This window comes from Ovis canadensis, chromosome 3 (genome assembly GCF_042477335.2).
Source record: "Ovis canadensis isolate MfBH-ARS-UI-01 breed Bighorn chromosome 3, ARS-UI_OviCan_v2, whole genome shotgun sequence".
NCBI lineage: Eukaryota > Metazoa > Chordata > Mammalia > Artiodactyla > Bovidae > Ovis > Ovis canadensis.
Window position 1 is genome coordinate 28,192,630 of NC_091247.1, and position 13,936 is coordinate 28,206,565.

At 38.4% G+C, this 13,936-nt stretch overlaps 1 protein-coding gene across 16 annotated transcripts in view; it reads right to left on the reverse strand.

Moving 5' to 3' along the window:
- PUM2 (pumilio RNA binding family member 2) overlaps positions 1-13,936 on the reverse strand; it is a 121,764-nt gene that overhangs the window by 52,610 nt on the left and 55,218 nt on the right. For all 16 annotated transcript variants that reach the window (XM_069582631.1, XM_069582627.1, XM_069582622.1 and 13 more), the window contains one exon: positions 1,800-1,925. In XM_069582631.1, coding sequence (XP_069438732.1) covers positions 1,800-1,925 — 126 coding nt within the window. The remainder of the gene's footprint in view (positions 1-1,799; positions 1,926-13,936) is intronic.

Here is a 13,936-nt window from a genome sequence, read left to right on the forward strand (position 1 = left end):
TAACATGAAAAGCTTCAGAAAAAAAAAATAAATAATTCTAAAGACAGTTTAAACAAAATCTACAATAAAGACTCTTAAAACATAAGAAAAGGATTTATGAAGAAAGGATACACTGTCACAACAAAACAAAAGAATCAGACATCCAGCTAGAACTTCTCTGTCCAAAAGGAGACAGAAGTCACCTGTGGCTATACAGTTGAAAGTTGAATAGCCTGAACTGAGATGTGTTCTAAGTACGTAATACATACTTACTATAGGGATTTTGAAGACTTAGCATTAAAAAAAAGGTATCTATCAATAAAAATTATCAATAATCAATAGTTAAACAGATCACTGAAATTAAGTTCATGTTTATTACTTTTATAATATGGTTACTAGAGGGGAAAAAAAAATCTAAGTTACAATCTGGCTCCTGTTCTATTTCTACTGGACAGTACTGATCTCAGAAAGTCTAAGTAAGTCCAGAATGCCAAGAATCCGTATCTCAAAACTAATGATCACTTAAAGTTGCTTCTTTCAGGTTCCACAGATTCACAGATTAATGATTCTCTGTATTTAAGATATACCAGCACTTTACGTATTAACATCCAGTTAAATGGTACCAGGAAAGCTCACATCCTTATGGAATCACAGGCAGATCTACACCAAAAGTATTCATTGTGACAGGTTAGTTTCAGTTGGCTAACTAACGGATCCAGCAGGAATTTGAAATTAACATTTTTCCCCCCACATCTTAAAATTCTTGTGTATTAAAAAAAAAAAAATCCACAGATACCTAAGAAACCCACAAATGCCTAAGAAAAAAATACCTGTTCTGCAGGCCTGATAATAAATAACTACTAGAAGCGGATTTAACATTAATTGATCAGTGGTAATTCAGCGAGTTTATCACTGACAGCTTCAAGTTATGAAAAGTTAGTCAATCGACAGCTTCAAACAAGGAAACACACTTCCATGGTTGATATCTCCCTGCTCCTGTCTTGGTAACCAACATAAATCATGCTTAAGACCAATTCATTCCTGTCTCTATAACTGACTCAATGTAAACCAACTTCTCCCTCTAAACCCTAGACAACAAATCACTTTATTCAATAATGTGCCAAACCAGTACACAAATCTTCCTTACTTAAACAGGAAATACAATTTGGTTTTTAAAAAAATAAAAAGGTTTTTTTCCAGCTTTAGTGCAATACAATTGATACATGACACTGTATACTTTTGCTTTTTAGTCCAGATTTTGACTGGTAGTTATCAGGCTTTGACATTTACTAATATATTCTTTCCAACTCAATCCCACCTTTTCCACCCTCAGCTTGCCTGTTTATTCTGATATTGCTAATTAAACTTTACTTTTTAGATACTAATTTACTCAAGACTGAACCTCTTTACCTTGTGTTATTCCTGACCTGGGTGTTTACTATTCCTGACCTAGGGGTAGTTGCATTAAGAGACTCCTGTGAGTGTCCAGCTTATTTTCTGAGAAGTAACTTTATTTGCATTGTCTCTGTGCGTAAATGGGATCACTTACAAGAATAAAGATTTACTAATGTAAAATTTTTGAAACTATAAAACTAAAATGTAAACCAACTATGCACAGGAGGAAAAGAGTTACTAGACTTAGGTTTTCTCCTGCAGCTTTACAGTTGAAAAATAAACTAATTCTGCAAACTTCATTTCATTCTGGATATATGTTTCACTTTTCACTAGGAACTTCAAATTGCCCCAACAGACCAAAGTAAAGCTTACCCCAAAATTAAAACTAAATCCAGAACAAGAAACAAGTATGAACAGTAAGTTACCTGCTAATGTAGCTGCTGCAGCCAATCCTGCTGCAGTATACGGATCAGTCCCTGGAGGAGCAGCACTAATAATATATGGATTTGGCACAAATGCAGCTGGAGCAAGGCCTGCTGAAAATACACCAGCTGTATTTGAAAGAGAGAGAAATAATAAAAACATGTGCATGATTTTCTTCATTGGGAAAAAAAATTCTATTCTGAAATTGGGGTTGGGGAGGAGAGAGTATATGATAATCCTAACTCTTACTACCTAAGTGACTTTGAGCATGTAACGCAACCTGGTTCTAAGGTTCTTCATGTATAAAACAGGTATATAATCAGTAATTTCTGTTCAAATTAAATATAAATGACTATACACTACTAGCACATAACAGGCACACAATAAATGTTCAGAGCAGTTAGAACTACTATCGTTCAATAGTGGTTTTTCATTCAATCTTTATTAAGTCAACTATGAGCTAGGGATTAAACACTGAGGAGGACAGATATGATCTGCCCTCACAAATCACAATCTAGTCAGAAAAACAAGTAGAATACAGTGTAAGTGCTGCGAGCGCAGAGAGACAGGATATCAAAGAAGCTTTTGGTAGGATGGTACAGAGTTGTGGTAACATAAAACTGCAGCCATAATCAGAATGAAGACTCATGAAGAGCTTCCTGGGTCATGTTAAGCAGTTGGGACTCTACTCCGAAAGTAAAAGGAAAACAGAATAAACCCACTTCTGAGTCTAATATATGCCAATAAAGACATGGTGAATTTAACTCAGATGACCATTATATCTACACTGTGGGCAGGAATCCCTTAGAAGAAACGGAGTAGCCATCATGGTCAGCAAAAGAGTCCAAAATGCAGTACTTGGATGCAATCTCAAAAACAACAGAATGATCTCTGTTCGTCTCCAAGGCAAACCATTCAATATCACAGTTATCCAAGTCTATGCCCCAACCAGTAACACTGAAGAAGCTGAAGTTGAACGGTTTTATGAAGACCTACAAGACCTTTAGAACTAACACCCAAAAAAGATGTCCTTTTCATTATAGGGGACTGGAATGCAAAAGTAGGAAGTCAAGAAACACCTCGAGTAACAGGCAAATTTGGCCTTGGAATGCAGAATGAAGCAGGGCAAAGACTAATAGAGTTTTGCCAAGAAAATGCACTGGTCAAAGCAAACACCCTCTTCCACCAACACAAAAGAAGACTCTACACATGGACATCACCAGATGGTCAACACCGAAATCAGATTGATTACATTCGTTGCAGCCAAAGATGGAGAAGCTCTATACAGTCAACAAAAACAAGACTGGAAGCTGACTGTGGCTCACATCATGAACTCCTTACTACCAAATTCAGACTTAAATTGAAGAAAGTAGGGAAAACCGCTAGACCATTCAGGTATGACCTGAATCAAATCCCTTATGATTATACAGTGGAAGTGAGAAATAGATTTAAGGGACTAGATGTGATAGAGTGCCTGATGAACTATGGAATGAGGTTTGTGACATTGTACAGGAGACAGGGATCAAGATCATCCCAATGGAAAAGAAATGCAAAAAAGCAAAATGACTGTCTGGGGAGGGCTTACAAATAGCTGTGAAAAGAAGAGAGGCGAAAAGCAAAGGAGAAAAGGAAAGATATAAGCATCTGATTGCAGAGTTTCAAAGAATAGCAAGAGTTAAGAAAGCCTTCTTCAGCGATCAGTGCAAAGAAATAGAGGAAAACACCAGAATGGGAAAGACTACAAATCTCTTCAAGAAAATTAGAGATACCAAGGGAACATTCCATGCAAAGATGGGCTCGATAAAGGACAGAAATGGTATGGACCTAACAGAAGCAGAAGATATTAAGAAGAGGTGGCAAGAATACACGGAAGAACTGTACAAAAAAGATCTTCACGACCCAGATACTCATGATGATGTGATCACTCACCTAGAGCCGGACATCTCGGAATGTGAAGTCAAGTCGGCCTTAGAAAGCATCACTACGAACAAAGCTAGTGGAGGTGATGGAATTCCAGTGGAGCTGTTTCAAAGCCTGAAAGATGATGCTGTGCAAGTGCTGCACTAATATGCCAACAAATTTGGAAAACTCAGCAGTGGCCACAGGACTGGAAAAGGTCAGTTTTCATTCCAATCTCAAAGAAAGGCAATGCAAAAGAATGCTCAAACTACCGCACAATTGGACTCACCTCACATGCTAGTAACGTAATGCTCAAAATTCTCCAAGCCAGGCTTAAGCAATCCGTAAACCGCGAACTCCCTGATGTTCAAGGTGGTTTTAGAAAAGGCAGAAGAACCAGAGATCAAATTGCCAACATCCGCTGGATCATGGGAAAAGCAAGAGAGTTCCAGAAAAACATCTATTTCTGCTTTATTGACTATTCCAAAGCCTTTGACTGTGTGGATCACAATAAAATGTGGAAAATTCTCAAAGAGATGGGAATACCAGACCACCTAACCTGCCTCTTGAGATATCTGTATGCAGGTCAGGAAGCAACAGTTAGAACTGGACATGGAACAACAGACTGGTTCCAAATAGGAAAAGGAGTACGTCAAGGCTGTATAGTGTCACCCTGCTTATTTAACTTATATGCAGAGTACATCATGAGAAACACTGGACTGGAAGAAACACAAGCTGGAATCAAGATTGCCGGGAGAAATATCAATCACCTCAGATATGCAGATGACACCACCCTTATGGCAGAAAGTGAAGAGGAGCAAAAAAGCCTCTTGATGAAAGTGAAAGAGGAGAGTGAAAAAGTTGGCTTAAAGCTCAACATTCAGAAAACGAAGATCATGGCATCTGGTCCCATCACTTCATGGGAAATAGATGGGGAAACAGTGGAAACAGTATCAGACTTTATTTTTTTGGGCTCCAAAATCACTGCAGATGGTGACTGCAGCGATGAAATTAAAAGACGCTTACTCCTTGGAAGAAAAGTTATGACCAACCTAGATAGTATATTCAAAAGCAGAGACATTACTTTGCTGACTAAGGTCTGTCTAGTCAAGGCTATGGTTTTTCCTGTGGTCATGTATGGATGTGAGAGTTGGACTGTGAAGAAGGCTTAGCGCCGAAGAATTGATGCTTTTGAACTGTGGTGATGCAGAAGACTCTTGAGAGTCCCTTGGACTGCAAGGAGATCCAACCAGTCCATTCTGAAGGAGATCAGCCCTGGGATTTCTTTGGAAGGAATGATGCTAAAGCTGAAGCTCCAGTACTTTGGCCACCTCATGCGAAGAGTTGACTCATTGGAAAAGACTCTGATGCTGGGAGGGATTGGGGACAGGAGGAGAAGGGGACAACAGAGGATGAGATGGCTGGATGGCATCACTGACTCAATGGACGTGAGTCCGAGTGAACTCCGGGAGATGGTGATGGACAGGGAGTCCTGGCGTGCTGCAATTCATGGGGTCGCAAAGAGTCGGAAACGACTGAGTGACTGAACTGAACTGAAAGGAGGCTAAGGAAGATTTATGCTAGAATTTCCTCTTCTGGAAAGTAAATGTGAAAAGTACAAGGTAGGAAATAGCTAAAGAGAACATGTTTAAAGTTAAAGGAGCTCAAAGAGGTTCAAGTTGAAAAAGATGGTAGGGGGTGGATACAGACATAAAAAGCAAGTGGACATAAAATAACTTTTATGGTTACTATATTATAGTGATTTTCATGTTCTGGACTGTGACGCACAATGTGAATATTATTTCTCATGAACCTAACATCCACACACGCAAATGCCACAAACGAAAACCTCAAAAAAATGTTATGAAATTTCAATGTACTCTAAACTAAACTGCCAATTTTAAGAAATAATGGCTACAACCTACAATAGCGATTTCATGCCCAGGCAACACATGGCCATTTGAATAAAACAGAGGGTTCACTTAAATCCTTGCACTATTTAAAAGATCATTTGTTCAAAGTTGCATTCTTAGTTATGTCCTGTATCAAAGGCTTTCAAGATTTCCCTCTAGTGCCTCTACTGTGATTCAGCTCAGTTCAGTTTGGTCACTCAGTCATATCCGACTCTTTGCAACCCCGTGAACCACAGCTCGCCAGGCCTTCTTGTCCATCACCAACGCCTGGAGTCCACCCAAACCCATGTCCATTGAGTTGGTAATGCCATCCAGCCATCTCATCCTCTGTCGTCCCCTTCTGCCCTCAATCTTTCCCAGCATCAGGGTCTTTGCAAATGAGTCAGCTCTTCGCATCAGGTGGCCAAAGTATTGGAGTTTCACCTTCAGCATCAGTCCTTCCAATGAACACCCAGGGCTGATCTCCTTTAGAATGGACTGGTTGGATCTCATTGCAGTCCAAGGGACTCTCAAGAGTCTTCTCCAACACCATAGTTCAAAAGCATCAATTCTTCGGCACTCAGCTTTCTTCACAGTCCAACTCTCACATCCATACATGACCACTGGAAAAACCATAGCCTTGACTAGATGGACCTTTGTTGACAAAGTGATGTCTCTGCTTTTGAATATGCTATCTAGGTTGGTCATAACTTTCCTTCCAAGGAGGAAGTGTCTTTTAATTTCATGGCTGCAATCACCGTCTGCAGTGACTTTGGAGCCCGGAAAAATAAAGTCAGCCAGTTTCCACTGTTTCCCCATTTTTCCCCATGAAGTGATGGGACCGGATGCCATGATCTTCGTTTTCTGAATGTTGAGCTTTAAGCCAACTTTTTCACTCTCCTCTTTCACTTTAATCAAAAGGCCCTTTAGTTCTTCTTCATTTTCTGCCATAAGGGTTGTGTCATCTGCATATCTGAGGTTATTGATATTTCTCCCAGCAATCTTGATTCCAGCTTGTGCTTCATCCAGTCCAGCGTTTCTCATGATGTACTCTCCATAGAAGTTAAATAAGAAGGGTGATAATATACAGCCTTGACATACTCCTTTTCCTATTTGGAACCAGTCTGTTGTTCCATGTCCAGTTCTAACTGTTGCTTCCTGACCTGCATATAGGTTTTTCAAGAGGCAGGTTAGGTGCTCTGGTATTCCCATCTCTTTCAGAATTTTCCAGTTTATTGTGATCCACATATTCAAAGACTTGGGCATAGTCAGCAAAGCAGAAATAGATGTTTTCTGGAACTCTCTTGCCTTTTCGATGATCACGACAAGAATAAAGATGTTTTGATATACATGTTCTACTCCTGTAACTACAAACTGAAAAGTCAGAACCTAACTTTATATTCTATATTTTTATGATTAAAAAACTGCTTTTAAAAACTCAAAATACTATTAACATTTAAGTATATAAATTGGAATGCCAAAGTCTTCATGTAACCTTAATGACCATTAGTTTATAGCCTTCTCAATTTTCTTTTTTGACTCCAGAAATGATTTTAATATAGCTCTCTCCATATTTATACTACAAAGCTGACAAAAAGCAGGAAGGTTTCAAATATTTGAAAAAGAAGGAATTAGTTTGATCTGTGGATTTATTAGGGCTTCCTAGGTGGTGCCAGTGGTATAGAACCCCCCCCCCCGCCAATGCAGAAATAGTAGGAGATGTGGGTTTGATCCCTGGGTTGGGGAGATCCCCTGGAGGAGGGAATGGCGACCCACTCCAGCATGCTTGCCTGGAGAATCCCATGGACAAAGGAGCCTGGTGACCTATGGTCCATCAGGTTACAAAGAGTCAGACATGGCTGAAAGCAACTTAGCACAATGTATACATACTGAAACTTAGGCTAAAAAAGGGAAAACTGATTTTAAGCTCACATGATTTACTTAGAAATATTTACAACATATGAGGTCTCAAGCCATATGTTTGTGTGTGTTCCTGTTGTTTAGTCACTAAGTCATGTTTGACTCTTCTGCGACCCCATGACTGTAATCTGCTAAGCTCTCTGTCCGTGGATTTCCCAGGCAAGAATACTGCAGTGGGTTGCCATTTCATTCTCCAGAAGATCTTCACCCACCTAGGGATTAAACCTGCATCTCCTGCACTATAGGCAGATTCTTTATTGCTGAGCCACAGGGAAGCCTACTGAGTGTGTACACATAAATGCCTATGTTTGCATGTATACACATACATGTGTTTGAGTCTGTTTATATATGCATATGTATAAATACATGCCCGTCTAAATTTTTAAATGAATATTGATATGTTTTATATTATAGGGTATAACGGTACATTAATATGCTTTTCTCACTTGCCAGTTAAACACAGATCCCTTTCCATGTCAAGGGATACCTATTTATTTGTGTGTGTGTGTGTGTGTGTGTGTGTGTAGGGGGCTGCTGCATGCCACCTGGCTTGCAGGATTGTTTCTCAGAACCAGGGATTGAACTCTGGCCCTTGGCAGTGAAAGCGAGCATCCTAACCACTAGACAGCTGGAGAATTTCCTAGTAGTATTTATAGCTACAGAGTTCTGGATCCCACTACGTAAAAGGAACATGATTTAACTCATCTACTACAGATATACAGATGATTCACTTATTGCTATTAATAATGCTGTTATTAAGTATACTACATTATCATCATATCCTTATGAAAATTCACTTAAATGGACAACCATATGTATTTAATCTCAATCCGCCTGTCCATATTACCCTCCAGGAAAGTTTTATCAATTTACACTACTGCCATGAATATACAAGAATACCACCTACACTCAGATGAAATAAGGTATTATCGCATTTTTTAAAACTTGACAAAGTGAGAAGTAAAAGAAAGTATTAAAATTTGTTGGTTTTAATCCATGGTTCTTTGGCTATCAAAGAGAAACTATATCAAAACTTGTATACTTTTTTCATTAAAATTCTTTTCCATCGGGATATGACCCAATTATCTCCAAGTCATTCTCCAAAAATACTCTTTTGTAAAATTAATTTGCAATGTTAAGTTTAAAAGTCACACTATCCCTACACCCCAAACACACACCTTCACTTCAGAGTATTCTTCTTTACTGATCTAGTTATATATTTCTAAGCCAGTGCCACAATGTTTTAACCACTGAAGATAATAATTACTTTGAAATATGGCTAAGTCCATCTCTCACTTAGGTGTTCTATTAAGTTTCTGGTTCCACTTTTTTGAGATAAACATCAAAAGCAAAGTTTTAAGTTTCAAAAAAGAAAAAAGGTCCTGTTGGGATTCCAATCAATATATTAAATTCACAATTTTAGGAGAATTGACATCTTTAAGGTATTGAGTTTCCCCCAAAGGGCATGCATCCCCATTTATTCAAGCCTTCAGAAAAAGCCTTGCACTAGTTTAGTTACTCCTTACTCCATCCCACATCCTGATTACTATGTGTAACTTTTCAGTGTTCTGAGAGATTTCCTAAGTTTTATCTTCGGGTCTATTTCCTCCTAGATGATAGCTAGTTAATTATGCAGTCCACCTCATGTGTTTTATTTAATATAAATTTATTTATTTTAATTGGAGGCTAATTACTTTACAATATTGTATTGGTTTTGCCATACATCAACCAAGGGTGTACACGTGTTGAATCCGCCACGGGTATACACGTGTTCCTCATCCTGAAGCGACCCCCCCCACCTCCCTCCCCGAACCATCTGGGTCATCCCAGTGCACCATCCTCGAGCATCCTGTATCACGCATCAAACCTGAACTGGCGATCCATTTCACATATGATATTATACATGTTTCAATGCAATTCTCCCAAATCATCCCACCCTCTCCCTCTCCCACAGAGTCCAAAATACCATTCTATACATCTGTGTCTTTTGCTGTCTCGCTAACAGGGTTATTGTTACCATCTTTCTAAATTCCATATATATGCGTTAGTATACTGTATTGACGAGTGTGACACGACTGAAGCAACTTAGCAGCAGCAGCATACCATATTGGTATTTTTCTTTCTGGCTTACTTCACTCTGTATAATAGGCTACAATTTCATCCACCTCATTAGAACTGATTCAAATGTATTCTTTTTAATGGCTGAGTAATACTCCATTGTATATATATATACCACAGCTTTCTTATCCATTCCTCTGCTGATGGACATCTAGGATGCTTTTATGTCCTGGCTATTATAAACAGTGCTGCAATGAACACTGGGGTACACGTGTCTCTTTCAATTCAGGTTTCCTCAGTGTGTATGCCCAGCAGTGGGATTGCTGGGTCATAAGGCAATTCTATTTCCAGTTTTTTAGGGAATCTCTACACTGCTCTCCATAGTGACTGTACTAGTTTGCATTCCCAACAGTGTAAGAGGGTTCCCTTTTCTCCACACCCTCTCCAGCATTTATTGCTTGTAGACTTTCGGATAGCAGCCATTCTGACTGGCATCAAGTGGTACCTCATTGTGGTTTTGATTTGCATTTCTCTGATAATGAATAATGTTGAGCATATTTTTATGTGATTGTTAGCCATTTGTATGTCTTCTTTGGAGAAATGTCTGTTTAGTTCTGTGGCCCATTTTTTTTATTGGGTTGTTCATTTTCCTGGAATTGAGCTGCAGGAGCTGCTTGTATATTTTTGAGGTTAATTCTTTGTCAGTTGCTTCATTTGCTATTTTTTTCTCCCATTCTGAAGGCTGTCTTTTCACCTTGCTTATAGTTTCCTTTGTCGTGCAGAAGCTTTTAATTTTAATTAGGTCCTATTTGTTTATTTTTGCTTTTATTTCCAGTATTCTGAGAGGTGGGTCATAGAGGATCCAGCTGTGATTTATGTCGGAGAGTGTTTGCCTATGTTCTCCTCTAGGAGTTTTATAGTTTCTGGTCTTGTATTTAGATCTTTAACCCATTGGACTTTATTTTTGTGTGTGGTGTTAAAAAGTGTTCTAGTTTCATTCTTTTACAAGTGGTTGACCAGTTTTCCCAGCACCACTTGTTAAAGAGATTGTCTTTAATCCATTGTATATTCTTGCCTCCTTTGTCAAAGATAAGGTGTCCATAGGTGCATGTATTTATCTCTGGGCTTTCTATATTGTTCCATTGATCTATATTTCTGTCTTTGTGCCAGTACCATATTGTCTTGATGACTGTGGCTTTGTAGTAGAGCCTGTCAGGCAGGTTGATTCCTCCAGTTCCACTCTTCTTTCTCAAGATTGCTTTGGCTATTCGAGGTTTTTTGTATTTCCATACAAATTGTGAAATTATTTGTTCTAGTTCTGTGAAAAATACCATTGGTAGCTTGATAGGGATTCCATTGAATCTATAGACTGCTTTGTGTAGTATACTCATTTTCACTATATTGAATCTTCCTATCCATGAACATGGTATATTTCTCCATCTATTAGTGTCCTCTTTCTTTCACCAGTGTTTTAGTTTTCTATATATAGGTCTTTAGTTTCTTTAGGTAGATATATTCCTAAGTATTTTATTCTTTTCATTGCAATGGTGAATGGAATTGTTTCCTTAATTTCTCTATTTTCTCATTATGAGTGCATAGGAATGCAAGGGATTTCTGTGTGTTGGTTTCATATCCTGCAACTTTACTATACTATATTCATTGATTAGCTCTAGTAATTTTCTGGTGGAGTCTTCAGGGTTTTCTATGTAGAGGATCATGTCATCTGCAAAGAGTGAGGAGTTTTACTTCTTCTTTTCCAATTTGGATTCATTTCTTTTTCTGCTGATTGCTGTGGCCAAAACTTCCAAATTATGTTGAAAAGTAGTGGTGAGAGTGGGCACCCTTGTCTTGTTCCTGACTTTAGGGGAAATGCTTTCAATTTTTCAGCATTGAGGATAATGTTTGCTGTGGGTTTGTCATACATAGCTTTGATTATGTTGAGGTATGCTCCTTCTATTTCTGCCTTCTGGGTTTTTTTAAAATCATAAATGGATGTTGAATTTTGTCTAAGGCTTTCTCTGAATCTATTAAGATAATCATATGGCTTTTACTTTTCAATTTGTTAATGTGGTGTATTACACTGATTGATTTGTGGATATTGAAGAATCCTTGCATCCCTGGGATAAAGCCCACTTGGTCATGATGTTATCTTTTTAATGTGTTGTTGGATTCTGACTGCTAGAATTTTGTTAAGGATTTCTGCATCTATGTTCATCAGTGATACTGGCCTGTAGTTTTCTTGTCTTGTGGCATCGTTGTCAGGTTTTGGTATTAGGGTGACAATGGCCTCATAGAATGAGTTTGGAAGTTTACCTTCCTCTGCAATTTTCTTGAAGAGTTTGAGTAGGATAGTTGTTAGCTCTTCTCTAAATTTTTGGTAGAATTCAGCTGTGAAACTGTCTGGACCTGGACTTTGGTTTGCTAGAAGATTTCTGATTACAGTTTCAATTTCCATGCTTGTGATGGGTCTGTTAAGATTTTCTATTCCTTCCTGGTTCAGTTTTGGAAAGTTGTACTTTTCTAAGAATTTGTGCATTTCTTCCAAGTTGTCCATTTTATTGGCATATAATTGCTGATAGTCTCTTATGATCCTTTGTACTTTTATGTTGTCTGTTGTGATCTCTCCATTGATTTGATTTTTCTCCCTTTGTTTCTTGATGAGTCTGGCTAATGATCTGTCAATTTTATTTATCCTCTCAAAGAACCAGCTTTTGGCTTTGTTGATTTTTGCTGTGGTCTCTTTTGTTTCTTTTGCATTTATTTCTGCCCTAATTTTTAAGATTCTTTCCTTCTAACCCTGGGGTTCTTCATTTCTTCCTTTTCTAGTTGCTTTAGGTGTAGAGTTATGTTGTTTATTTGACTTTTCTTGTTTCTTGAGGTATGCCTGTATTGCTATGTACCTTCCCCTTACAACCACTTTTACAGTGTCCCACAGGTTTTGGGTTGTTGTGTTTTCATTCGTTTCTATGCATATTTTAATTTTTTCTGTGATTTGTTGGTTATTGAGCAGCATGTTTTTCAGCCTCCATATGCTTTTAATAGTTTTTCTCCTATAATTGAGATCTAATCTTACTGCATTGTAGTCAGAAAAGATGCTTGGAATGATTTCAATTTTTTTCCAATTTACCAAGGCTAGATTTATGGCCCAGGATGTGATCTATCCTGGAGAAGGTTCTGTGTGCGCTTGAGAAAAAGGTGAAATTCACTGTTTTGGGGTGAAATGTCCTATAGATATCAATAAGGTCTAACTGGTCTATTGTATAAGTTTGTGTTTCCTTGTTAATTTTCTGTTTAGTTGATCTATCCATAGGTGTGAGTGGGGTATTAAAGTCTCCCACTATTATTGTGTTATTGTTAATTTCCTTTTTCATACTTGTTAGCATTTGTCTTACATACTGTGGTGCTCCTATGTTGGGTGGATATATATTTATAATTGCTATATCTTCTTCTTGGATTGATCCTTTGATCATTATGTTGTGTCCTTCTGTATCTCTTTTCACAGCCTTTGTTTTAAAGTCTATTTTATCTGATATGAGTACTGCTAATCCTGCTTTTGGTCTCTATTTGTGTGGAATATCTTTTTCCAGCCCTTCACTTTCAGTCTGTATGTGTCCCTTGTTTTGAGGTGGGTATGGCATCACGGACTCGATGGACGTTGAGTCTGAGTGAACTCCATGAGATGGTGATGGACAGGGGGGCCTGGCGTGCTGTGATTCATGGGGTTGCAAAGAGTCAGACACGACTGAGTGACTGAACTGAACTGAACTGATCTTCTACAGAACATATATAGGGGTCTTGTTTTTGTATCCATTCAGCCAGTCTTTGTCTTTTGGTTGGGGCATTCAACTCATTTATACTTAAGGTAATTATTGATAAGTATGATCCCGTTGCCATTTATGTTATTGTTTTGGGATTGAGTTCATACACCCTTTTTGTGTTTCCTGTCTAGAGAAGATCCTTTAGCATTTGTTGGAGAGCTGGTTTGGTGGTGCTGAATTCTCTCAGCTTTTGTTTGTATGTAAAGCTTTTGATTTCTCCTTCATATTTGAATGTTCTGGGCTGTAGGTTATTTTCTTTCATCACTTTAAGTATGTCCTGCCATTCCCTCCTGGCTCGAGGAGTTTCTATTGAAAGATCAGCTGTCATCCTTATGAGAAGCCCCTTGTGTGTTATTTGTTATTTTTCCCTTGCTGCTTTTAATATCTGTTCTTTGTGTTTGATCTTTTGTTAATTTGATTAATTAACAAAGGAGGAATATTTACTAGGGGCTGAGGAGGTAGGCGAGGGCGGCTACAACTGGTGCATGCAGCGGCCTAAAGGAGCTACCCCACGTCTGAGGTCAGGTGCAGAAGCCAAGAGTACCAGGCTGC